The 23,602-nt window shown below is 41.3% G+C and overlaps 1 protein-coding gene across 2 annotated transcripts; it reads left to right on the plus strand.

The window, feature by feature from the left end:
- Window positions 1-67: 67 nt before the first annotated feature.
- On the plus strand, window positions 68-22,676 carry eloa (elongin A). 2 transcript variants are annotated; one of them, XM_012859678.3, is made up of 12 exons: window positions 68-206; window positions 6,853-6,909; window positions 7,129-7,241; window positions 9,641-10,155; window positions 12,492-12,817; window positions 12,919-13,030; window positions 15,652-15,804; window positions 15,900-15,997; window positions 16,110-16,290; window positions 16,366-16,495; window positions 19,721-19,872; window positions 19,970-22,676. In XM_012859678.3, the coding sequence occupies exons 1-12, from the start codon at window positions 135-137 to the stop codon at window positions 20,029-20,031; spliced, it is 1,971 nt and encodes a 656-aa protein (XP_012715132.2). In that variant the 5' UTR covers window positions 68-134; the 3' UTR covers window positions 20,032-22,676. The 2 variants fall into 2 exon arrangements, with proteins under 2 accessions (XP_012715132.2, XP_036001638.1); XM_036145745.1 differs by having other exon boundaries at window positions 12,922-13,030.
- Window positions 22,677-23,602: the final 926 nt, after the last annotated feature.

The raw sequence follows: 23,602 nt of genomic DNA on the forward strand, positions 1-23,602 counted from the left end.
ATTATTATTATTATTATCATCATCATCGGGTGGTGCAGCGGAACTCCTCCCCGGCCGTGTCGCTCTGCTCAGCCCGGATCCTGGAACCGTTTCCGGGGGACAGGGCACCAGCAGCACCAGCAGCAGCAGCAGCCATGGCGGATCAGCTGCTGGAAACAGTGGAGAGGCTTCAGTCCCGGATCCAGGACAACCCGGAGCCCCGAAAGGTAAGCCGCCCGCCCGGTCCGAGCCAACCGGGGTCTTGCTTCTGAACCACCGAGTTCTGAGAACCGCTTTTAGCCGAGAAACGTCACCGATCCGCGGACACGGCAGCTTAGCGAGAGTCGCAACCGTTTCTTTAAATGGTGCGTTCACGGACCGGCGTCTGGCTCCGCTTTACGACTCCTCGGAACGACCTGGTAGACCTCACAGTTTACTGTTGTTTCCTGCGACATTGGCTGGTTTTAACAAGTGTCACAAAGGATAGATCTTGGTTTTTTTTTTTTAAAAAAGATTTTAATCCTGATTTTTGTCCTCTTCGGTCAGTCGGGAAATTACAGAACGTGTCAGACCAGGAATCTGTCCAGCTGAACAAAATTCGTCCAGAGCCACATCTTTTTACAGAAACTCAGCATTTATGATAAATATCTATTAGACTCAAAGAAATGTGTGGTCATGTTTTTAGAGAACCTCCATTTTTCTCAATTTTTATCTTTTAAAATAAGGCAAGGCAAATTTATTTATATAGCACAATTCAGTACAGAGACAATGCAAAGTGCTTTACATGATTAAAACATAGCAAAATAAAACAGAATAAAAGAGAGTAGGAATAAAATTTAGATAGAAAATAGAACATTAAAAAAACAAAAAACAAAACACTAGTGGTGTTTCGGTTAACTAGAACAGTTGAAGGCAATCCTAAACTAATGTGGTTTTAATCTTGATTTAAAGGAAATCAGGCTTTCCGCACCTTTACAGTTTTCTGGAAGTTTGTTCCAGATAATTGGAGCATAGGAACTAAATGCTGCTAAAAGCATTGGCAAATAGAGAACGGGGACAATTTCTTCTATGGGATGTTAAAAATGATTTAAAACCAAAAGAACATAGTTTCCAAACTACAAGAAAATGAGATCTAAAGACATATTAGTGGTCCTTTTAGTGTCATCGTGTTGTGGAGATTTAATGCAATTATTCCATGAAAAGAGGGAAAAGCTGCCGTTGTATCTATGTATGAAAACAACTATTGATTTTTTAATAATTTTTAGCCCATTATCACGAGCCACTGTGGGACGTCCTAGGGGCCGCAGGTTGCAGATCCCTGGTTTAGATCGTAGTGACGTGAAGTTTGCAGCTGGACTGATTTCTCCAGTGACATCCAGAAATGGAAAGACTGAAGTTCATAAATATGGAATAAAGATTAGAGAAATCCCAGACAAGCCGACGAGAGAACAGGGCAGGTTTAAAGCGTTTCTCCCATCTCCATATAGATGCATGATAGCAGCGGTGTTCTGGTTAGAGAGGGTCAACAGGTGAGTCATGTGACCAAAACAGGTAAAGTCCTGAACGGCCACGCCCCAACGGGCCTCAGGGGAGAGAGGGTCAGGGTAGAGCCTGAAACTCGCCACCAGCCGGTCAGAACGGACGTTTTACAGATGAACCCTGACGCATCTTTAGGGACAAATATTTTTCTCAAATCGTTCGGACTAAACCGTTTAATCAGAGGATTTCTAATTTGGATGCAGATTCTAAAGATGATTTATTTATAAAAAGCTGCTGCTTTATAAGCAGGAGGTCACTAATAGGGATGTGCATAAAAATCGATGCAAAGATTAATGTTGATGTTTTTAAAAGTGATTTAATATCGATATTCTGGCTTTCAATGTCGATACACCTCCCAACCCCTAGGGGGCGCTATTACAGCCTTTACTGTTATACAGCGAGGAAGTGAGACGAATTTGCGGAACGACCGACAGGATTTTAGAAGCGCATTGGTCCCTAAAATCAGACGTTTGGGCACATTTTTGGTTTCTGTGATACGTCAAACGCATTGAACCAATGCACTTTATAAATTTAACATAAATATTATATTTGGCTGGTTTTGTTGATTGACTTTGAGCATTAATTTGAAAGCAATAATATTGATATTGGAATCAAATAAAGTTGAGCTATATATTGAGGATCGTATCGAATCAGCTCATCCTAGATGACACCCAGCCCGTCGCTAACTCAGTTAGCAGGATTTCATTGTTGACGATTTGGCATGATCTTGGATCGTTTGGTTCTTCGAAACTCATTCTGCACTTGTTGTCATAGCAACATGTGCGCCAGCTTAAACCTGCTCGCTAACAGGCTTATTTCATGTAAACAGGATTAGATCGCAGCTTCATAAGCGGAGGAGATAGGGAAGTCTGCCCAGCCAGCGGACTTGCACCACCTAGTGGCAGAGGACGGAACAGAATTGTGGAACACCATTTTTTAATGTTTAATAAAAGACGAAACAAATAATGCTTAGTTCCTGTCGTTTTATTTAAACAATTATTTATAAAGAAAAGACAGCAAGTCATCTTTTGTCTGCAATAACAGTTATATAAAGTCAGCAATACTACTGTCAAATGGTGTATTAGAACTTACTCTGAAGGTCCTTTTGAAGGAACTCGATCTCTAGCGCAATTTTTCTCTTTTTCAACTAGTGGAGTTCAATTTCTCTACTTTGTGGTTTTTTTTCAGGTCAAAATACACATTTTTTTGTTGAAGAAGCCGTTTATATAGGGAACGGATGGCACCCTGTGTCATTTTGTGAAAAAAAGAAAGGGTGAAACATGCCTCATGCAACAAAAGTAAAAATAACATGTTTTTTTTCCAGCCTTCTTATTGGTGGCTGTTATAAACAGACAAACACATCATTTAACAGTGGCCTTTAAAAAAGAGGAAGAAGTTGCTTTTTAAAATACAGTATAGTAATTACCAGGAAAATATTTTACCATTTTGTAGAATATTCTTGTATTTCACTTTTACTTGTCCACGTGTTCTAGTGGCTCCCATGGAGGCTCTGACATAAAAGAACAAAGTAAATATGAAATTATTAAAAAGCAAGAATTAATACTGTAGAAAGTGATAGAATCATCTATCATGGACAGTATTTACGCATTAATTTGTCATTTTGCCAGCCCTCTCTCCTGGCTTTAACTGACTTTGAGGTGTTCCCTGTCGTTTTAATTAATGACTCAAATTCATCATAACCTTCCATTAAAAGCTCGTGTTCTGCTGGGAAAAAAAACTGTGGGCGTTCTTTGGCCATGCTGAACAGCCAATAGCAGCGCTGCTGATCATTGTTTCTACTATCGATACATTTCCCCTTTTAAACAAACGCATGAACACGCAGTTGTCTCAGATAACTCAATCCAGCCATACTAATTGTAAACAACAGGTGTGTTCGAAGAACCCAATTAGCCGGATCATGATTAGCCGGATGAAATCATCTTGGATGTCTCATTTGATCTCGGATGTTTTAAGCAACGTACGAAGAACGGACCCCTGGTCACCAACATGGCTGACTGACCCCATCAATAGTCCCTTGAACAGAAATTTTCTTTCTCTTTTTGATATTTTTAATTCATTAAGGTTTCTAGGTTATGTTAATTTGATTGAAAATGCATTTTAATTTAAGTATGTGATCATATTAAACTTTAAGGTCATTTCATATTTTACACGTTGGGCCAACTTACAGCAGAAATAATTTCTAGACAAACAGAAATATATAATCTAAAGGGTATAAATTATTGAATTATATTTTTTCTGTCATACTTTTGAATATTTTTATGATTTATTTTGGTTTTGGTCTCATTCAGATGTTTTAAAGTGCTTTATAAATAAATCATGTATTTCATTTGCATCATGAATTGGGCTTAACTGTCAAGTAAACTGACCTATATTAAATACTTACAGTTAGACATTTTACTTGATCAAAATATCTAAAACATCTGCCATTTTATTATTAAGTTAATTTGATATTCTATTCCATTTGTACTCTTAACGTTGCTTTTCTATTAGATGATTATATTCATTTTAAGTAATTTCCTTTCATTATTAAGCTGAATGATTGTTCATTTTTAGTTTCAAATTAAAAACAATGTATTTGATTATATTCAATATTATTCAATTTATTAAATTGGATGTATATGGTGTGCACTGTAAATTAGCAACACCCAGAAGTTTGTGTGCGTGTGACTTTTCAGCTGCCGGGTTTAATTAACTTTTACTAAAATTGAGACCTATTTTACATTAAAATTTAGTGTTTTATTTTTTATGTTAACATTTAATTTTATTGTCATGTAATCAAATAGCCAGCAGATGATTGGAGTTTTTTTTCTTTAAGCAGTTTTTTTTTTGTAAAGTTAAACGGAATTTAGAAAAGATTTAAATTGTTAGAACTTAGTGATTTGATTGTTGTTTGATTGTTGTGTATTTTTTACCCGTTACTCTAGTTTTAAAATGTTGTGGATTCAAATTTCCGACAGTCTGTGAATGCATCGCGGAGACGTCACTATATTTACTGCTTTACTAGGTCACACTGACCCGTTTAACGGCAGTTTGGACCCGAACCGAACCGTGTCAGCCTGTCACAGGGACCGGCCGCTGACCGTCAGACACTAATGGAAAACGGCAAACACAAACGGAACCGGTCCGGTACCGGAGCCTCCGGCAGCAGCAGCTGTTAGCCGTTCAGCTAACCACCGTCAGTCCGGCCAGAGGAGTCCGAGCCGCGGCTGCAGGCCTGGACCTTCCCCCCGGTCCCGGTTCCGTGAAGCCGGGCCGTAGCTGCAGGTTCAGCACCTCGGACTGGTGGAGGTTCGCGGAGAAGCTCAGAACCGGAAGGTGTCTCTGGGCTCCTCTCGGTGAAACAAAGAGCTGCTGGTGGCTGCGGTGCGTTCAGGGACCCGAGGATGCGTTCAAGGACCCAAAAACAACTGTGGTTCAACACAACCCTGTAAATGTCCAAACCCAGACTGGGCCCGATGTTGTGAGAGCAAATAAAAATAAAGCAATAAAAAACAATATCACAATAAATTTAATATTTTTTTTTAGCTGCTCAACAACAAAGTGGTCTATTTATTTATTTTGATAATAGACGGATGTGTAAATCATGATAGAGCCAAAACTTTGAAAAGGGTTTTACCTGATTACCAGAAAGGAGTCCAGTTTGCAAATTTAGACTCGACTGAAGAAAGTCGAGTCCAAAAATTTAGTAATTTCTCAGAAATTAAAAACAAAGACGACAGGATCCTCCTTCCTGCCCTCGTTCCATTTCTCCCAACATCTGGAATACCGATCCGTCCGACCCTGGTCCACATTCTCACACATCTGTGCAAGTTTGTGAACAGGTTGGTCTGAAGGATTCTGTCATTAAACCCGGGCTCACTGTCAACAACCATCCGCCACAACAGAAGCTCTGATCCAGGAGTACTTTCCATGTGAGAGAAAAGTAAAATGGATTATCGCAGCAGTGGCTCCTTTAGTGGCTTCATCTAGGAGAAAAACAGAGTGAAGCAGTTTTCAGGTCTAGAGGATGAAGGAGAGAACGGTTAATGGCAGTGAAAGCTCAACTAACAGCTACGTCTGGGTTAGAGTCTGAGGGACAGAACCAGCTGGATCAGCTAGAAGATGAAGTTCTTGACTGCTTCAGGTCAGACAGTCTGTCTTCCCTGGATGATGTCACAGCTAACAGAACACCAGACCAGGTGTACCTTCTATGAAGAGAAAAATGACAGAGAACAAAAAGTTAAAAGCTGAAATAACAACAAACAACGCAGATTGGAGAGCAGTAGGAGAACTCAGCAGAGAGAGAGAAATAGACCCTGATGTCCTCCAGCAGCCTAAGCCTATAGCAGCATAACTATAGAGGTAGCTCAGGGTAACATGAGCCACTCTGACTAGAAGCTTTGTCACAAAGGAAAGTTTTAAGATTAGTCTTAAAAGTAGACAGGGTGTCTGGCTCACGGACCAAAACTGGGAGTTGGTTCCACAGGAGAGGAGCCTGATAGCTAAAGGATCTGCCTCCCATTCTACTTTTAGAGACTCTAGGAACCACCAGCAGACCTGCAGTCTGAGAGTGAAGTGCTCTGTTAGGAACATACGGGGTAATCAGAGCTCTGATATATGATGGAGCTTGATTATTAAGGGCTTTATACGTTAGAAGAAGAATTTTAAATTCTATTCTTGATTTAACAGGAAGCCAATGAAGGGAAGCTAAAATTGGAGAAATATGATCCCTCTGGTTGATTTTCATCAGAACTCTTGCTGCAGCATTTTGGATCAGCTGAAGGCTTTGAACTGCATTTTGTGGACTTCCTGATAGTAAAGAATTACAATAGTCCAGCCTTGAAGTAACAAATGCATGGACTAGTTTTTCAGCATCACTCCTGGACAGAATGTTTCTAATTTTGCCGATATTCCTAAGGTGAAAAATGGAAACTCTGGAAACCTGTTTAAAATGGGATTTAAATGACATGTCTTGGTCGAAAACAACACCAAGATTTTGTACTTTATTACCAGAGGCCAAGTCAATGCCATCCTCCAGATTCCTTTGGTTTCATGATCTTCTGTTCTGTAGAGAGTGAAATATTCAAATCTCTCCCAAAGTGCTCTGCGTCAAACTATTTATTTATTTAATCTGCTTCTCACTTCAACTGTTTTAAATTAAAATCCTTAATTTTCCACCCGGTAACAGCATTTAATCGTCCTAGGCTGTTGCATAAAAAGCTGATGGATTATTTCTGTGTGTCATGAAGTAAATTCAGAGCAAACTTCAGGAGTCGTCTGTTAATTGGTCCGTTCGTCATGATGGGGTCTGACTGTAAACTGTTTGTCTTCCAGTTACTGAAGACGCTGAAGAGACTGGGAGAGGTGCCGATGACTGTGGACATCCTGGTGGTAAGTTCTGCTCAGGAGCTGAGGGCTTCATCGGGAGGAAAAAGGTTTAATCAGATGGATTTTATCATAAACAGGTCCAGGTGTGTTTAGTGTTCACCTGCAGAGCTTTGGAACATGTTTCCAGCGCATAAGATGCCTCTCAGCTGTTAAAGGGAACATGTGAGAGCAGCACCATGGAGGGTTTTCCTGCTAAATTATTTATTTTCTGTCGCCCTGCAGAGGACCGGAGTGGGCAAGACGGTGAACTCCTTCAGGAAGCATGAAGGCGTAGGAGACCTGGCTAAAAGTCTGGTAGCCAAGTGGAAGAAACTGGTTCCTCAGTCTGCAGACAGGTACCTTCTGCACATCCAAACATGCACACAGCGCTAATTAATCAGCCCTCAGGTGTCTGCCTGCTGCTTTCTGTTTTAGGTGAGACAGCCACAAGGCGTCCTCATGTACAGGACTGTCTCAGAAAATTAGAATATTGTGATAAAGTTCTTTATTTTCTGTAATGCAATTAAAAAACATGAAATTCTGGATTCATTACAAATCAACTGAAATATCGCAAGCCTGTTATTGTTTTAATATCGCTGATTATGGCTTACAGCTTAAGAAACCCAAATATCCTATCTCAAAATATTAGAATATGGTGAAAAAGTATACTAGTAGGCTATTCAACTAATCACTTGAATCGTCTAATTAACTGGAAACACTGCAGGGTTTCCTGAGCCTTGAAAAACCCTCAGCTTGGTTCAGTAAACTAAATCACAAGTATGGTAGTGGTTAAGAGACGACATGATATTCTCACAGTAACTGGTGTACTGACCATGGCATTACTGTCCTTGATTGGCCTGCCAATTCCCCTGACCTGAACCCCATAGAGAATTTGTGGGGTATTGTGAAGAAGAAGCTGAAAGACACCAGAGCCAACAATGCAAATGAGCTAAAGGCCGCTATTGAAGCATCCTGGGCATCCATAACACCTCAGCAATGCCACAGGCTGATTGCCTCCATGCCACGCCGCATTCATGCACTAATCTGTGCAACCAAGTACTGAGTGCATTAATGGACATTTTCAAATGTTTGATTTTGTTTTGCTGTTATAATTTTTTTTTTTACTTGGTCTGAGGAAATTTTCTAATATTTTGAGATAGGATATTTGGGTTTGTTAAGCTGTACGCCATAATCAGCGATATTAAAACAATAAAAGGCTTGCAATATTTCAGTTGATTTGTAATGAATCCAGAATGTATGACATTTCATGGTTTTTAATTGCATTACAGAAAATAAAGAACTTTATCACAATATTCAAATTTTCTGAGACAGTCCTGTAGATCTAGAGTAGAGGGACGTCTCTTTGCACCAGCGTAAACTAAATTACCCGAGAGGGAAAAGGAGGAAAAATGTTTCTAGTGACGGGTTTAGTTTGTTATCCGGGCTTTTGGCTCAGATGTGGAAAATCTACGATGCATGACTTCCAGGATGGACGTCCAGCAGGTTCAGCCAGAGCAGGAAGCTCAGAGAAAGCACCAGAAACCCAGGAGCTCCTCCTCAGACGCTACAGGCTTCAGTTAGCAGGTTAAAGCTCAGACGTCACGACCCTGAACCAGTCTGGCTGCTTGGAAGGGTTGAAGGAGAAATAACCAAGATGGCGGCAGGACTGAGGTTAGCAGAGCTGCACCTGGAGGAAGGACCAGAGTAGGGCGGTACAATCCATTTTGCAATAAAATCTTGATTTTAAAACAACACACAGAGGCATTAAATTTTTGGTCTTGTAACATTTAACGAGACTAAGACAAGTTCTTTACGTCTCCGGTCCTAAAGTGGGTTTTCCACCACATGGAGGAGAAGAGAGAGCTGCAGCTGGAGCGTGATAACGGACTCAGGACAAGACGGCGTTCAATATTTTACTATAATAAATTAGTATTTAGTTATTTATTTAATTTATACCATGCTCTGGGTGAATCCTCGGTTCTGATTGGCTCCGACAAAAAGTCAAATAGCCTGATTGTTCTAAATTATTGCGCTAGCTCAAACGTTAGCCGCTAACGGCGAGGCGGTTGACGCGGGCTTATTTAGCAAATGAGACATTAAATATTCTCCCAGCCGCTTCTTGTGACAATCTTACGATTTTAACAGTAAAAAAAACATTGAAGTGTTAATAATAGATTTAATATTTCTTTCTTTCGTAAGTGACCATGGTACAAACAGGATTATGCCCTTCCAGGCGTCCATTATCAGAATGGATAATCTTCTGCTTCCATGTCGTCCATTAATTTCTGCTAATGGACGCCTCAAACTGAAATATCCCTTACATATTATAGGTAGTTGTTAATTTCAGTTTTATTTGCGGTTTTATCTTCTGTATACAGATGACCACTTCAGTTTGTGTTTTACTCATTAGTGATCAGTGAGATCATTTCAGTTCATCAGTTGGATCAGAGTTTATTAGATTATTGCTAGATAATCAGAAACGTTCAGGAATTTTACCATTTAATTACTAGAAAGCAGTTTATTACATATCCTGGCTCCTTATCTGCACTTTGTGTTGAACAAGGGTTGATGAGCCAGCCTGAATAGAAATACTCAGTAAAGCAGCTTAATTGCTTGTTTTAAATGGACCTTGTCTACAAACATGTACGCCTACAGGGAATATATCGGCTTTTTGTAATTAATACACAGAAAAATAAAAATAAAATGGCAATTTGGCTTTTTGGGAAAAGATTTCATCTCCTCTGTTTCTCCTCAGACCCAACAGTAACAGCAGACCAGCCCCCCAGCCTCACCACAGATCCCACAGAGAGCCCTCCCCCGAGCTGCGACGCTCCTACGAGGAGGAGGAGGAGGAGGAAGAGGAGGAGGAGGAGGAGGAGAGAGGGTATCACACAAACTACTCCCCCTCACCTCCTCAGCAGGTGCAGTACAGCCCTCCGCAGCGAGGGGGGTACGAGTCAGAAGAATACGAGCCAGAACCAGAACCAGAACCTAGCCCACCTCCTCCTCCTCCTCCTCCTCCTCCTCTTCCTCGTAAGGATGTCCGTCACAGCAAACCAAGCAAGAACCATCAGCACGGCGACAGGAACAGAGATGAAGAGCGGTTGCTGCCCGGCGCTCAGAGCAGCAGCGAGCGAGGAGGCGACGGGAAGAAACGGAGCGGGGACCGGGACCGGGACCGGCCCAAGAGCCCGGTTCAGAAGAAGCACAGCAAGAAGTCCACGTCACACGACGGCAAGAAGGAGGAGAGGAAGAAAGGAGGCGAGGACGGTGAGTCCGGCCTCCAGTTTCCCACGACGGGCCTCATCAGGCCGGTACCGGGTTCTGGTCGGCTCTGATCCGTAGAGGCCGATCATTTGGGTCGGTAATCAGAGCTGAGAGCAGCTGCAGGTGATCAACAGAAGCTGCGTTTCTGCAGATATGACGAGTTATTTTAACGACATCCTGTTCTAGATTATAAGTTTCTCTGCTGACAGGAAGTGAAACGTTTCCTGAGAACTGCTGACTCATCAGTTTCTCCATGCGCCGCAGACGGCCGTCCTGTTCCCAGAGCTGCTATTATTATTATTATTATTATTATTATTATTATTATTATTATTATTATTATTATTATTATTATTATTATTATTATTATCATTATTATTATTATTATGTTATTTTGTTTGGTAAATGGCACTAATATCTGATCATAAACAGTTCATCTGGGCTAGATGATATGGAAAAAAAGCATATCAATAAAATAGAAATCATATTGATCGATATCGATAATTATCAACAAATGAAAAACGTTTATTTTAAATGCAGCTCTGGCCACTTTATGTTGTTGCTTAGCAACTTGTTTTTAGATAAAGACACAAACACTGAACTCAAGCTCAACCCTTTATTCAACCAACTTTTACCAAAACTGCAACTTTAAAAAAAAAAAAAAGTAAAAAGAAAGTGTGTTCTCTGAACTCTCTGAAGGGGGCGGAGCTTCCTGTGTCTGCGTTGTGATTGGTTGGGAGGGTGTAATATTAACTTACATGGCTAGAATGCTAAAGGAAAGAAAACTTTTATTCTATTGAACTTTTCATTATCCTTTTTTTCTATTATCGATATCCGTCTATCGATTGATAAATATCGTTATTGAATTATCTTCCAGCCCAAGTTGAATGTGAAATCTCTGATTTTGTTATTCCAAATCCGATTTTTACGTTTTTTTTTTTTTTATCTCCTTTTGTTTCATAAAAGCAAAGTACAAAATTAAAAAAAAAAAAACTTCAGTCATCCCATCTGGGAGTTCAGTTCAAAGTGCAACTAAACCAACAAGCTGTAAAACCTGCGTATAAAACAAGATGGCGGCATGCTGCTCTAAACAATGAAAATATAATTCTAAAAGTTGCTGCTGCTGGTTTTACACAATAGGCTTGTTTTGAGTTTACATCTAAGAAAAGGTTTCACTTCAAACTGACTTAAAAAAGTACATAAATAAATTTAAAAATAAAACAAAAAAATGCAGATTTTCCAAAAATTACAAATTGAAATTCATAATTAATAGATTTAATTATTAATTTCAATCTGGGCCAACCCAAGATTATCCCTATTTTTTTATTTTTTTATTTTTTTTTACATTTACAGACGTTTATGAATTGATTCCTGTCAGCTTTGTTTGCCTGCTTGTATAAACATAACGATGTGCACAAATTTAAAGGAAATTGTTAAATTAGGGCAAATTGGAATAAAGCTATAGATCAAACATGTGCGATACAGTGATGTTGAATATTTCTGTAGTGATTAGAAATGTTTTCATTTATTTATTTATTTAATTTTCTTAGTTCACAAATCAGCGGTAATAAACAATAGAGAATAGAAAGCAATATGGAAATAAATTTCTTTAAAAATAGAAAAGGCACAAATCTATATCAAAAAAGATTAAAAAAATTAATTCTGGTATTTATTGGTAAAGAAAGAAGGAAACTAATGGCAACAAAAACATCTACTGTGATGAAAATGTTTAGGTAATAAACAGAAAACGATCAAAGCTACAGTTTGGATTTGGATTAAATATTAATAACAATATATATCGATGATAGAAAAAAGGGTCAATGAAAAGTTCAATAGAATAACAGTTTTCCTTTCTTATGCATTCTAGTCATGTAGGTTAATATTACATCATTACATCCTCCCAACCAATCACAACGCAGACCCAGTAACCAAGCTCCGCCCCCTTCAGAGAGTTCAGAGAGCACACACATTCTTTTTTAAATTTTTTAAAAACTTGCAGTTTTGGTAAAAAGTTGGTTAAATAAAGGTTTGAGTTTGAATTCAGTGTTTGTGTCTGTATCTAAAAATAGGTTGCTAAGCAACATCATAAAATGGCCAGAGCTGCACTTAAAATAACTGTTTTGAATTTGTTGATAATTATCGATATCGATCATCATGATTTCTGTTTTATCGATACGCTTTTATTTCTATATCGTCCAGGTCTAGGATTAAACAGGTGAAAGCAGGATAGCTGCAGTTCACAGTCTGAACCTCTAGGTGTCGCTGCGTCACTCTCCTCCTCAGAGTTGAGTGTAAATGTCTCGTTATAAAAGCCGTTCCTTCACCAGGTCCTGCTCTTCCAGGTCGACCTCGACCTCCGAAGGACTCTCCCTCCAAGGAGGAAGAAGACGAGTTCGAGGCGCCCACCATGTCCTTTGAGTCCTTCCTCACGTACGACGCGCCCACTCCCGTCAAGAAGAAGAAGAAGCCCGTACCCTCGTCTTCGTCGTCGCACGGCAGACCGTCTCAGTCGTCCTCCGGCTCTTCGTCGCGTCAGAGCCGGACGGCGTCCTCCTCCGCCTCGTCCTCCAAAGCCGGCAAGGCCAACGGCTCTCAGGGCTCCAAAAGGACGCATTCTGAGTCCAGAGGGGGCAAAGCGGCCGAACCCAAACCGGAGAAACGCAAAAGGGTGAGAACAACCAGCTGAGGTGGCTTCCTGTGGCGTGGCGGAGGAAAGCTGCTTCTTCTTCTGCTGCTGAGTGGGAGGTGTTGTCTCTGTTTTACCTGCAGCAGGTGGTGGAGGCTCTGCCGACCCTCCCAGACATCCCTCTCCCTGCGATCCAGCCCAACTACCGACCGCTGCCCTCCATCGACACGCCCCTGTCCCCTCAGAGACGCAAAGGTGAGCACCGGCGGCGTGAAAACAGCAAAAACCACCATTATAAGGCACAACGTCTCATTTTAGACAGCAAACAGGGGAATTAACTATTACAGACATTAAAAATGCTTTTTAATTAGAGTAACTATTCACATTATGATGATGATGATGATGATGAGGTAGGATATATTTACAGATGTCAGCAAAGGCATTTTATAACATTTAATTGGATAAAATATTACTTATATAACTAATCGTTAATAATTACACCTGAGATCAATCTCCACTCCTTAAAACTACATTTTATCCTCGTTTGTTAAAGTTAAAGCTTTGAACAATGAATCTAAGTGTTTCTAAACGCCAAGTTTCGCATATTTTCACTCGAAAAAAACGAAAAAGGTTTTAATGTGTTTACTTCATGAACTTTAAAGTCTGCAGTTTTCAGATTAAATCGCTTTATAATTGCCGCCTGAGGTCATAAAGTGCTGTTGTGACTACAGGCTAGAACTCTAATTATTCTATTAATGTTATTAATATGGTTGTGGATGTTGTCTGTACCGCCTGGCGTTGGCGTCACGCTGGAGGCCATCTTGGCTGGAGGCCATCTTGGATGTACTTCCTCCTCCTCTGCCAGGAGATCTGCAGCTTCCTCCAGTTTGTTGCTTTCCGTTAACCCTTAGTTTCATTTGCAGGAATGGAAAAAGTTTCACATAACCGGCTGTGATGATGATATTATTATAATTATTATAATTAGACTCTGATCCCAGAGGCTCAACACTCACCTGGATCAGCGACTACCTGAGAAACAGACTGGAGGGCGGTGGGTCTAACGAGGGGTCGGTTCTGTCACCGTTCATTTTTACTCTGCACACCTCAGCCTTCTGGTACCAAACTTACTCCTGCATCTGCAGGATCAGCATCATCAGAGCCTCCTCTTCTTTAGAGCCTCCTCTTCATCAGAGCATCTCCAGATCCGCTACAGGAGATCCTCCCTGCCTGCAGCTGGCAGCATCTATTAAACCAGTGGTCGACTGGTAGATCTTTGAAACATTCCCTGTAGATCCCAATGATAGAATAGACCAGGGATGCGCGAACTGCCACTAGGGGGTGCGCGAGCTGAAATCTGTAGTAGCGTCTGACGGTGTTTTTTCCCAACACCATAAAGACGTGTATATAAACATTTCCTTTGTGTAAATTAAAATCAAAAACTGCTAAATTAATAACTAAATAAAATGTATTGACATGGAAATCTGTTTATTTTTAGTCTTGTTCTATGCTTCATTTTAAGATGAAGTGATATTCTCTCGCCCACACCCCGTTGCAGCCTCGGCTGCTGCTGGGGGGGTGGGGGGTTATTAGTGATAGACGTGATTTCTTGACCATGTTCACGCACATAGCTGCAATATGTTTCATTGAGATTCAGACAGGCGCAGTTCATTTTAAAGATGATGTTTTAGCGCGTATTCAGACAGGGACAAACCCGTGGTGGAGCTGAAGTACGTTTCTATGGGCGTGTTTACTTGCTGAATGTAACCGCTGTAAAGGTTTTTATTTCTCTGATTAATAACATCTATTGACCGCTCTGTTATTGACACTCAGGTCTGCTCTGCCAAATCACTCACTCACTCACTCACTCACTCACACACACACACACACACACACACACACACACACACACAAATCAAATTAAAGTTCTTCGTGGTTGTATCTTGCGACGTAAATTGTGAGTCAGATCAAGAAGCTGACGCACGAAATAAACAAGGTGAGAACATAAACGGGCAGAACATCAGTTTAGTCTGTGAATGCACCAGGATGGCTGCTTCAGAGACGTTTCAGGTTGTGGAGGAGTGGCAGTTTAATTCAAATTATGTTCTAATTTTCTTCCCACAACTTTTGTTATGATGGTTGTATTGATTTAACTGCAACAGATTTATTTTTAGATTTATGAGTTAATTCATGAATAAAGACTTCAAGTTTGAAGTAGAATCTGGGCTATTTTTCTTGCAACGCCTCTATAGGTAGATCTTGCTTCCCACCAAAGTGGAGGTCGGGGATCTTGGGCTTAAAAAGGTTGGAGACCACTGTATTAAACCCTTTGGGATTAATAATGTATTTTTTCATTGAATTTAATCATTTTAATCCTTTTAAAAATCTTAATTCATCCCGTCACCCCTGATCCAGAAAAAAAAAAAAGAGCTTTTCAGGTTTTTCTCAGATAGGGGCCTTAAATCCCTGCAGCTCACAGAGAACGTTGTGAAACCCACAGACAGACGCAGAGAACATCATTAACTCGTTCCCTCATCCACAGTCGTTTAATATCTGGACGTTTTTGGGTTTTTTTTTTTTTTAAACATTGATGTTTAAAGCCAACAAACTGGAACCAGGCCTGCTTCCTCAGATGCGGTGAGGTTGTCGTACCGTTGGCGTATAAACCGACGACTCCTGCAGAAATGCGTTAAAACCTGCAGCAGCTGCCTTTCTGCATGCGGCTGCAGTCTCTTTCTGTTCTGACTCCAGCCGCATGCAGAACGTTTCTGTCTGTGGACGTCGACGGATGGACGTCCCTGCGGCTTTACGGTGCGGTTTCATGGTGAACTCGCCCGCTAACACTGATCCCGGGTCTGCTCTGCTGTCTCCGCCTCCAGTCCCCGTGTGCAACGACGAGGAGGACGCCGGCTTCACCGGGAAGCGCTTCAACTCCAAGATGGTGGTCTACTCGGGGTCCAAGACGGCCTACCTGCCCCGGATGATGACGCTGTACGAGCAGTGCATCCGCGTGCTGCAGAACAACATCGACTGTGAGTTTCCCTACTCTGGAGCTTTTCTGTCTGGAGGAGAAACTTTCTCTCCTTAAGGAGCAGACGCTCTCACGCTTTGCTGTCTCTCTCTGCAGCCATCGCCGAGGTGGGCGGAGTCCCCTTCGAGATCCTGGAGCCGGTCTTGGTGAGATGCACGCCGGAGCAGCTGTACCGGATCGAGCAGAGCAACCAGGTGAGTCAGAACCGCAGACCGGACCTTGTGTGCGGGTCCTGAGAGGTTCAGGAGAGTCTTTATGGCGTTTCCTCCTCCTCCTCCTCCTCCTCCTCCTCCTCCTCTCCTCCAGTGCTTCACGGAGGACTCGGACGAGCTGTGGATGCGTCACTGTCGGCGCGACTTCAAGCGCGAGTCGCCGCAGGAGTTCGAGTCGTGGCGGGAGATGTACCTGCGGCTGCACGACGAGCGCGAGGAGCGGCTGCGGCTGCTCACCCAGAACATCAGCTCCGCCCACGCCAACAAGCCCAAAGGTAGGCGGAGCTTCTCTGTCAGGCGCTGCCGGAGGCGGACGGGGAACTAAGATCCTCCGACGTTGTGTCCCTCAGGGCGGCAGGTCAAGATGGCGTTCGTAAACTCTGTGGCCAAGCCGCCGCGGGACGTTCGGCGCCGGCAGGAGAAGTTCGGCACGTCCAGCGGTTCGTCCATGGCCTCCACGGCGGCTGCTTCTCCCATCAAGTGAGTGTCTGTGATCGGGATTGTCTGTTTTACGGCGTTCTTCTTTCAAACGAGCAGCCATGTCACTGTTTAACCACAGCGTGACAAATAAAATCCCTCTGCAGCTTCCAGCGGGGGCGTTTGGACTTCTTTTTGTGGCACTAGTGGCTTTTATTTGGAAAAACCTGCAAATATACATGTTTACAAAAAAGAAATTTACTTTGCTTTTTATCTATTTAGATTTAAAACATCTTAATTTACAGGACTGTCTCAGAAAATTAGAATATTGTGATAAATTTCTTTATTTTCTGTAATGCAATTAAAAACAGCTGAAGAAAACTCAAAAATCCTATCTCAAAATATTAGAATATTTCCTCAGACCAAGTAAAAAAAAAATTATAACAGCAAAACAAAATCAAACATTTGAAAATGTCCATTAATGCACTCAGTACTTGGTTGCACAGATTAGTGCATGAATGCGGCGTGGCATGGAGGCAATCAGCCTGTGGCATTGCTGAGGTGTTATGGATGCCCAGGATGCTTCAATAGCGGCCTTTAGCTCATTTGCATTGTTGGCTCTGGTGTCTTTCAGCTTCTTCTTCACAATAGCCCACAAATTCTCTATGGGGTTCAGGTCAGGGGAATTGGCAGGCCAATCAAGGACAGTAATGCCATGGTCAGTACACCAGTTACTGTGAGAATCTGATGTCGTCTCTTAACCACTACCATACTTGTGATTTAGTTTACTGAACCAAGCTGAGTGTTTTTCAAGGCTCAGGAAACCCTGCAGTGTTTCCAGTTAATTAGACGATTCAAGTGATTAGTTGAATAGCCTACTAGTATACTTTTTCAGGATATTCTAATATTTTAAGATAGGATATTTGGGTTTCTTAAGCTGTAAGCCATAATCAGCGATATTAAAACAATAAAAAGCTTGCGATATTTCAGTTGATTTGTAATGAATCCACAATGTATGACATTTGATGTTTTTTAATTGCATTACAGAAAATAAAGAACTTTATCACAATATTTAAATTTTCTGAGACTGTCCTGTATGTCTCCAAAGTCAAATTCCTTGTCTGCGTCAGAAAATGTCAAGAAAATCCAGGAGAGCTGAACGTTGATTCAGATGAATCTGAGTGTCAGGATGCTGTAAAGGTAACCTGACAACAGCCAGCTGTATGTATCGCTCCGCCTAGCTCCACTCACATACATCTGGGACACGGCCATAGGCATTGCCTTTACTGAAGGCTGGGCCTTATCAAAAATCCTTGCATATGATTGGATAAGCCACTTGTCTGTCATCTTTATCGACGTGCTATTTCAACCACTCACACCGAAGCTAACCCGTGACGCTGATGAGACCGACGCAGGGGAAAAAAAACTTTTTTTATTTTTTTATGTGTTTGTGGCTCTAGTGGCACGCATTTTATTGACAGTGAGCTGGCAGGAAGAGGGGGAAGACAGGCGGCAAAGCGCCGCGGGTCGGAGTCGATCCCGGGCCGACCGCGTCGAGGACTAATAGGCCTCCTAATATGGTTCGCGCTAACCGCTCCGGGGCGCGTCCGCGTACGCGCCCCGGAAAACAAAACTTGCCAAATCCGGTCGGGAGAAGGGCGAAAACATGGTTTCCACCAACAAAAGCCTTCAGAGCCGTTCTCTGATGTTCTTTTAATGAAACAATATTAGATAGATTGGACAACACGGAAGAAATAGCAGCATCAATGCTAACGCTTGCTTCCTCGATGCGAGCCGCCATTGTTGTTGGAATCTCACGGTGGCTTCTCCACTACGTCACATCCATGAAACACCCGCCCTGCGTCCTGATTGGCCAGACCATAAATTTGGTTGGGGAAATCACTTTTAATGAGCGTTGTCCCAGATGTATGTGAGTGGAGCTAGGCGGAGCGATACATGCAGCTGGCTGTTGTCAGGTTACTGTAAAGGTGCCTTTATCGCACCATTTTATCGTTATCGTTAAATATTTCTTGTAATCATAAGAATTTGGATTTATCTTGACATCGATAAAATCCAACCAGCGTTGTCTGAAAACAACCAGACCTGCCAGTGTTGTCCGGATTGTTATTTTTGCTGATTTTTCTCCAAAATATAATTAAATGCAGTTACTGTGTCCAGTTTGGTGAGAAAAATCACACTTCTTCACGTAACTAGAGTCCTGATTAAACCTATTTTGAATTTTGTTTTAATATGTTACACTTTTAAATGTTTTTTAAGGACAGTATTTGTGCTTGTTGGGCTTTAATTGACCTGAGATGGAGTGTAATAGTTTTTTTATCGTCACTTTTATCGTTAGCTCAGTGTATACTGATAAAATTTAAAGTCCACTGCTGTTCAACAAAGTTTGAGTTTCGCCATTTTTTCTCCTAACAGGTTAGTTTGTGCTGCAGCTAAATGCCTCCCCATCAGAGGCGGTGCTAGACATTTGGGGGCCCTGAGCACAAATACTCTGTGGTCCCCCCCACGGAAATGAACAATAATATAATCTTTCTTTTTCTCTTTATTTCCAAAATAACTTCTCAATTTTAATGTTTTGAAAGCCGTTGCAATAAGAGGAAAATTTTAAATCCAGAAAAAAAACATTAAACTAATTTTGTATCCCTACTCCCACACATGATAACTGTGTTTTAACTATCAAGGAGGGAAATTATCAAAGACAATAGATTTTAGGTGGGATTAAAATGAGACAACAAATAAAGTGCAACGAATAAATGCAACTATAGGCAGTGAAATACTAAAATATGACTCCTATAAAGTGCTCTTAGAATAACACTTTTGTCCTGTTTTGTTTGATTAAAGCCCTAAAAGCATCATAAATGTCAGACTGAGCAATGTGATCCTAACAAGTTTTGTTTTCCTGATGAAGATTCATTAGGAGGAGCTAATTAAACCAAAGATCCTCAAAGTCTGCAGATCTTCTGCTAATTATTTCATACTGGAAGACTTTAACTCTGCTGTTCAGCGTAAATCATTTTAAATTAGTACAGATGTAACAGGCTGAACTTAGGATCGATTCTGATGCATTTGTTACTTTTGCATTTTTTTTAAGTTTTTCATTTGCTCAAAGAAGTTTAGCGTTGCTTTAGTGAAACTCTTTAGTAAAACGATTCCTTTTTGCAGCCCACTGCTGAACTTTTCTCCATTCATCGCCTCATAAGGGGAGACTGGAGGGACGTCCATCTTTTTCTTAAGCAAATGTATAAAAGTCTGATTTTCTTTGTCTCTCAGAATAAAACCAGCGACCTCTGACTACTCCGGGGAGTCGAGCGGCTCCTCCGCTTCAAACGCCAACCCTCCGGCCAGCTCGTCTCGCTCTCCGGCGCCCACCGGAGGAGGAGGAGCAGGACTGCATCCCGGCCGGGAGAAACCACAGGTCAAAAGTGAGTCTGTCGTGATTTTTGTTTTAATCCCGCTTTCTTTTAAAAAGACGTGTGAATATGTTTGGTGTTTAATCCCCTGAACTTTTTTTTCTTGCAGAAATCGCCCCCATGATGGCGAAAACCATCAAAGCGTTCAAGAACCGATTCTCCCGCCGGTAGTCTGACCGGAACCCTGACCGGCTGGTTTTAATTTCCTTTTAGCCGCATTTTTCCTTCAAACACACACCAACCAACACACGGCATGAACTTCACGGTACTGCTGAGAACAGGGTGTCCTTTCTGCAGGGTTTTTAAGTATTTATCTCCAGTCCTGACCGAGGATCAAAGCGCTGAGGTCAGCAGCTTCACGCGGGCGGATGCCTTTACCTGCTTCCCAACAGCTTTTCACCGTTTTGGGTTTCTAGACGTTAGACGGTTCTGCTTCTCTGAGCTGAGCCCAAACACACCCGGAGTCGTCTGTAAAACTGGACCAACGCGTCGGTTTGTAGATGTGAACAGAAACGGTTTGTCCTGAACAGGATTGGCTGGTTTCTGGTCCCGTTTTGGCTCGGAACCAGCAGGCCCGACCCGGGTCTCTGAGTCTCTGGTTGTTATACGTTTTTGATCCGTCTCAGAGGAAGATCTGTGAGGGAAACACGGGGAATCCGTCAGCGTCTGTGATGAAATTCTGGAGATCTGGGTTTATCCTGTTTTCTTTTTTTTTTTTTTTTTACAAAGTTCTGACCTTTTTATCAGTATTTTAGCTGATTTCTTTCACCTGTTTATTGACGTTTGGACACATCTGTGTGCATCTTGTCCCGCATCACCTCTGGTTTTACACTAAACGTGATCATGTTAGAGAAGCAGAGTAGAACCTGACTCTAAACTCCTGATGTTTGGGTTTAATGTCCGGTTTGGAGGAGCGTGGAGGAGTTTAAATCAACTCATTCCTTCAGATTTTCCATCCAAGCAGCCTGACTTTGTTGTCAACTTTTAAAGCGAGTCTCCAGTTTATTTCAATTTCCATCAAAGGTTTTGGGGTCAAGTCATCCTATCCAATTCACATTTAATACCTTTTACTACAGAATCAGTATATTTTTTTTGTATCCAGTTGAATAATAGAGAATAACAATCACCAATATGCTCACATATAATTTAATTTAATTTACTCTAACCCTCGTAGCATTTATTGTGGTTCAGATTTCTGTGCGGACCAGCGGATCCTTAGAGAACCCCCTGGTAGAAGCTGGCCTGTTAGTGGATAGTTTGTCATCACAGCGGCGCCTTAATACGTGACGGAAAACAGCTTTTCAGTCGTCTCTGTGGTGCAGACCGCTCCTTAATGTCTGGAAGACAAACTGCAACGACGCGACACGTTGAAAGAGCGAAATAAACCAAGTTCTTATTTCCTTAAAGTTTAGTTTTACCCTTACTGCTTTTTCATCTAGTTTAAAATTTTCTTTTTAAGCCACAAAGGTCGTTAAATAACTCTTTATCTGCAGCCTTTCACAAAGATGCAGTTTTTCTAATTTTAATGCGGGAGGAAAATTTGAAGACTCTTTATTTTTAAAATTGAATCTTGATTTCTTTTTTTTTTATATATATATTTATTGAATCAATGAATCTTAAAAATGACATTGTTTGACACAAAAATATGATTTTAGATCCAACACGGTGGTTTGCCAGAGATCTGTTGGCTGGAAACTTGGATTTTCAGAAGTTTTTTTTCTGCTCAGCCCGACTCCTCCTGGTTTGTCCTGCGGTTTCCTCAGAAGATTTAAAAGGTTAGAGGAAAGTCTCGGTTCCCTGGGAGGACTGGAACATTAGACAAACGCTGTTTTCTCAGCTGGATGGTTTTCACCTGTCTGTTATTCATCTTTTCAGTTTTTCCAGCACAGATTGAAAAATTGAAAACCAATAGCGTTCCTATGAAGGGTGCAGCTGTCCGACTCACCTGGGCGGTCGTATGAAAACCCGCAAACAGGAAACGTGCTGCAATACGTGTTCAGTTTTAGCTTCCCAGGTTTATTTTAGTGTTTTTAAGCTGACTCAACTGTGGCTCAAAGCTATGCACCATCTCACCTGTCTAACAGGATAATAATGTGAATTAAAATATCATTATGAGTAACAGCGCCCCCTCTGGTCACACAGGGACACATTTATCGTTTTACTGATCAGTTTATTTATGAAGAAGAGCAGTGAGTTGCGATGATGAATTTTAAAGGTGTTGGTTAGTAGAATGAGGACAGGCTAGCAGTTTCCACCCGTTTCCAGTCTTTGTGCTAAGCTAGGCTAACGATAGGTGGTCTGCTCTAGCTCTTCAAACGGAAAGAAGTCGACGTGTTTTTCAAAAATACCAAACTTTTCTTTTAAGTTACAATAAGAACGTTTGAGTCAACGAGCTCCTGTTTCTTTTTCTTTCTGCCTAAATGAGACTGAACGTCTCTGCAGATCGTCTCACAACCGCTGGAGGACCCTTCTTCGTTAGGAACCCAAGCCGTTCAGATGTTTTCCTGTTATTCCTGGTGATGTTTCAGTGTGCGTGTATGGGGGGGGGGGGGCCTGAGGCTTTATATCCTGTTTTCCTCCTGCTGCTGAAAGTCTGCTTCTGTCTGCTTCACTGTGACAAACTGTTTGAAATGAGGGAAATTCATAGGACGGCGGTGGCTTCAGCCCTTCGTCATGATGAGATGTATTTATTTTCACAAATGGGACCTGGTACCCTCCCTACAACACGGGCTAAAGTAGATGGAAAACTGTAATTTTATTAGATTTTAATAAATGTTATGTGGTCATTTTTATTAAAATTGACTTTTGCCCTGAAACCCTCTCTGTGTGGGTCTTTATTTGCATGGTTTGAATGAAAATGTGTGATTTCTGCTTGTTGCAATAGGAGACTGTGCAGAAATATGAGGAGATATTCGTGTCTTCTGTCAGCTTTTTGGATAAATGTTAATAAAAGCTCCTCAGTGATTGTACCAAGCAAATATTCTACTTATTGTTTATGATTTTGATTGGGGCTTTGTAGACTTCAAACCATCTCTAGACTTCAGCAGACTGCATTTATTTTGGTTTCTTAAGCGTCTTCTTTATAATAAAAGTGTTAGTTACTTTCTGCAGGTGCATTTAATTTTTTTTTTCAGGAGACTTATGATGCAAAACATTTCAAACTGGATGCAATGAAGGTAGATACTCTCTGGATCTGATGAGATTTGATCTGCAGATGAAAAATGTAAAAACTTACATGGTTTTACCCAAATAACTGTGTCATAAGTCCTCGTAGAGCTGCCTTCCAGACTCTACCTTTTCGTGCTTTGATATTTATCTGATTATCTTTACTATGTGGGGAAAAACAGATATTCTTTTTTTACTTTTTAAGCCTATTTTCTTCATCGTTCTTTGCGACACACTTGTAAACACTTTACGACACTTTGCGACATTTGGCGGTAACTGAAGCGAGCCAATCAGTGAGCAGATCACAAGCATGTTTTGGCTCCGTCTTATAAACTTCCGATGCTATACCTGTTCACAGTTTCCTGTGACGCTGTGGTTTACAAAATAAAATGTAGACAGTTTTTAAATGACAGCTTAAAAAAACAGGAGATCTAGAAAAATATCCATTGAAACTAAAGCTGGTTATCAGCAATTGTAGGATTTCACATTGATAAAAGATGTAACTTGATTAGATAATGAGATCTGAGACATGTTGGGAAGCTTTGTGACAGGGTGCTGATAACAAAGAACCCAAATA

The sequence above is a fragment of the Fundulus heteroclitus genome, chromosome 13, assembly GCF_011125445.2.
Source record: "Fundulus heteroclitus isolate FHET01 chromosome 13, MU-UCD_Fhet_4.1, whole genome shotgun sequence".
Classification (NCBI taxonomy): domain Eukaryota; kingdom Metazoa; phylum Chordata; class Actinopteri; order Cyprinodontiformes; family Fundulidae; genus Fundulus; species Fundulus heteroclitus.

What these genes read in the sequence shown, in the direction of transcription:
- eloa (XM_012859678.3), top strand. Translation starts at nt 135, where the DNA reads ATGGCGGATCAGCTGCTGGAAACAGTGGAGAGGCTTCAGTCCCGGATC. An exon ending in GTTCCTCAGTCTGCAGACAG is followed by an intron (nt 7,242 to 9,640) that starts GTACCTTCTGCA and finishes GTTTCTCCTCAG; the next exon opens with ACCCAACAGTAACAGCAGAC. An exon ending in CCACGCCAACAAGCCCAAAG is followed by an intron (nt 16,291 to 16,365) that starts GTAGGCGGAGCT and finishes TGTGTCCCTCAG; the next exon opens with GGCGGCAGGTCAAGATGGCG.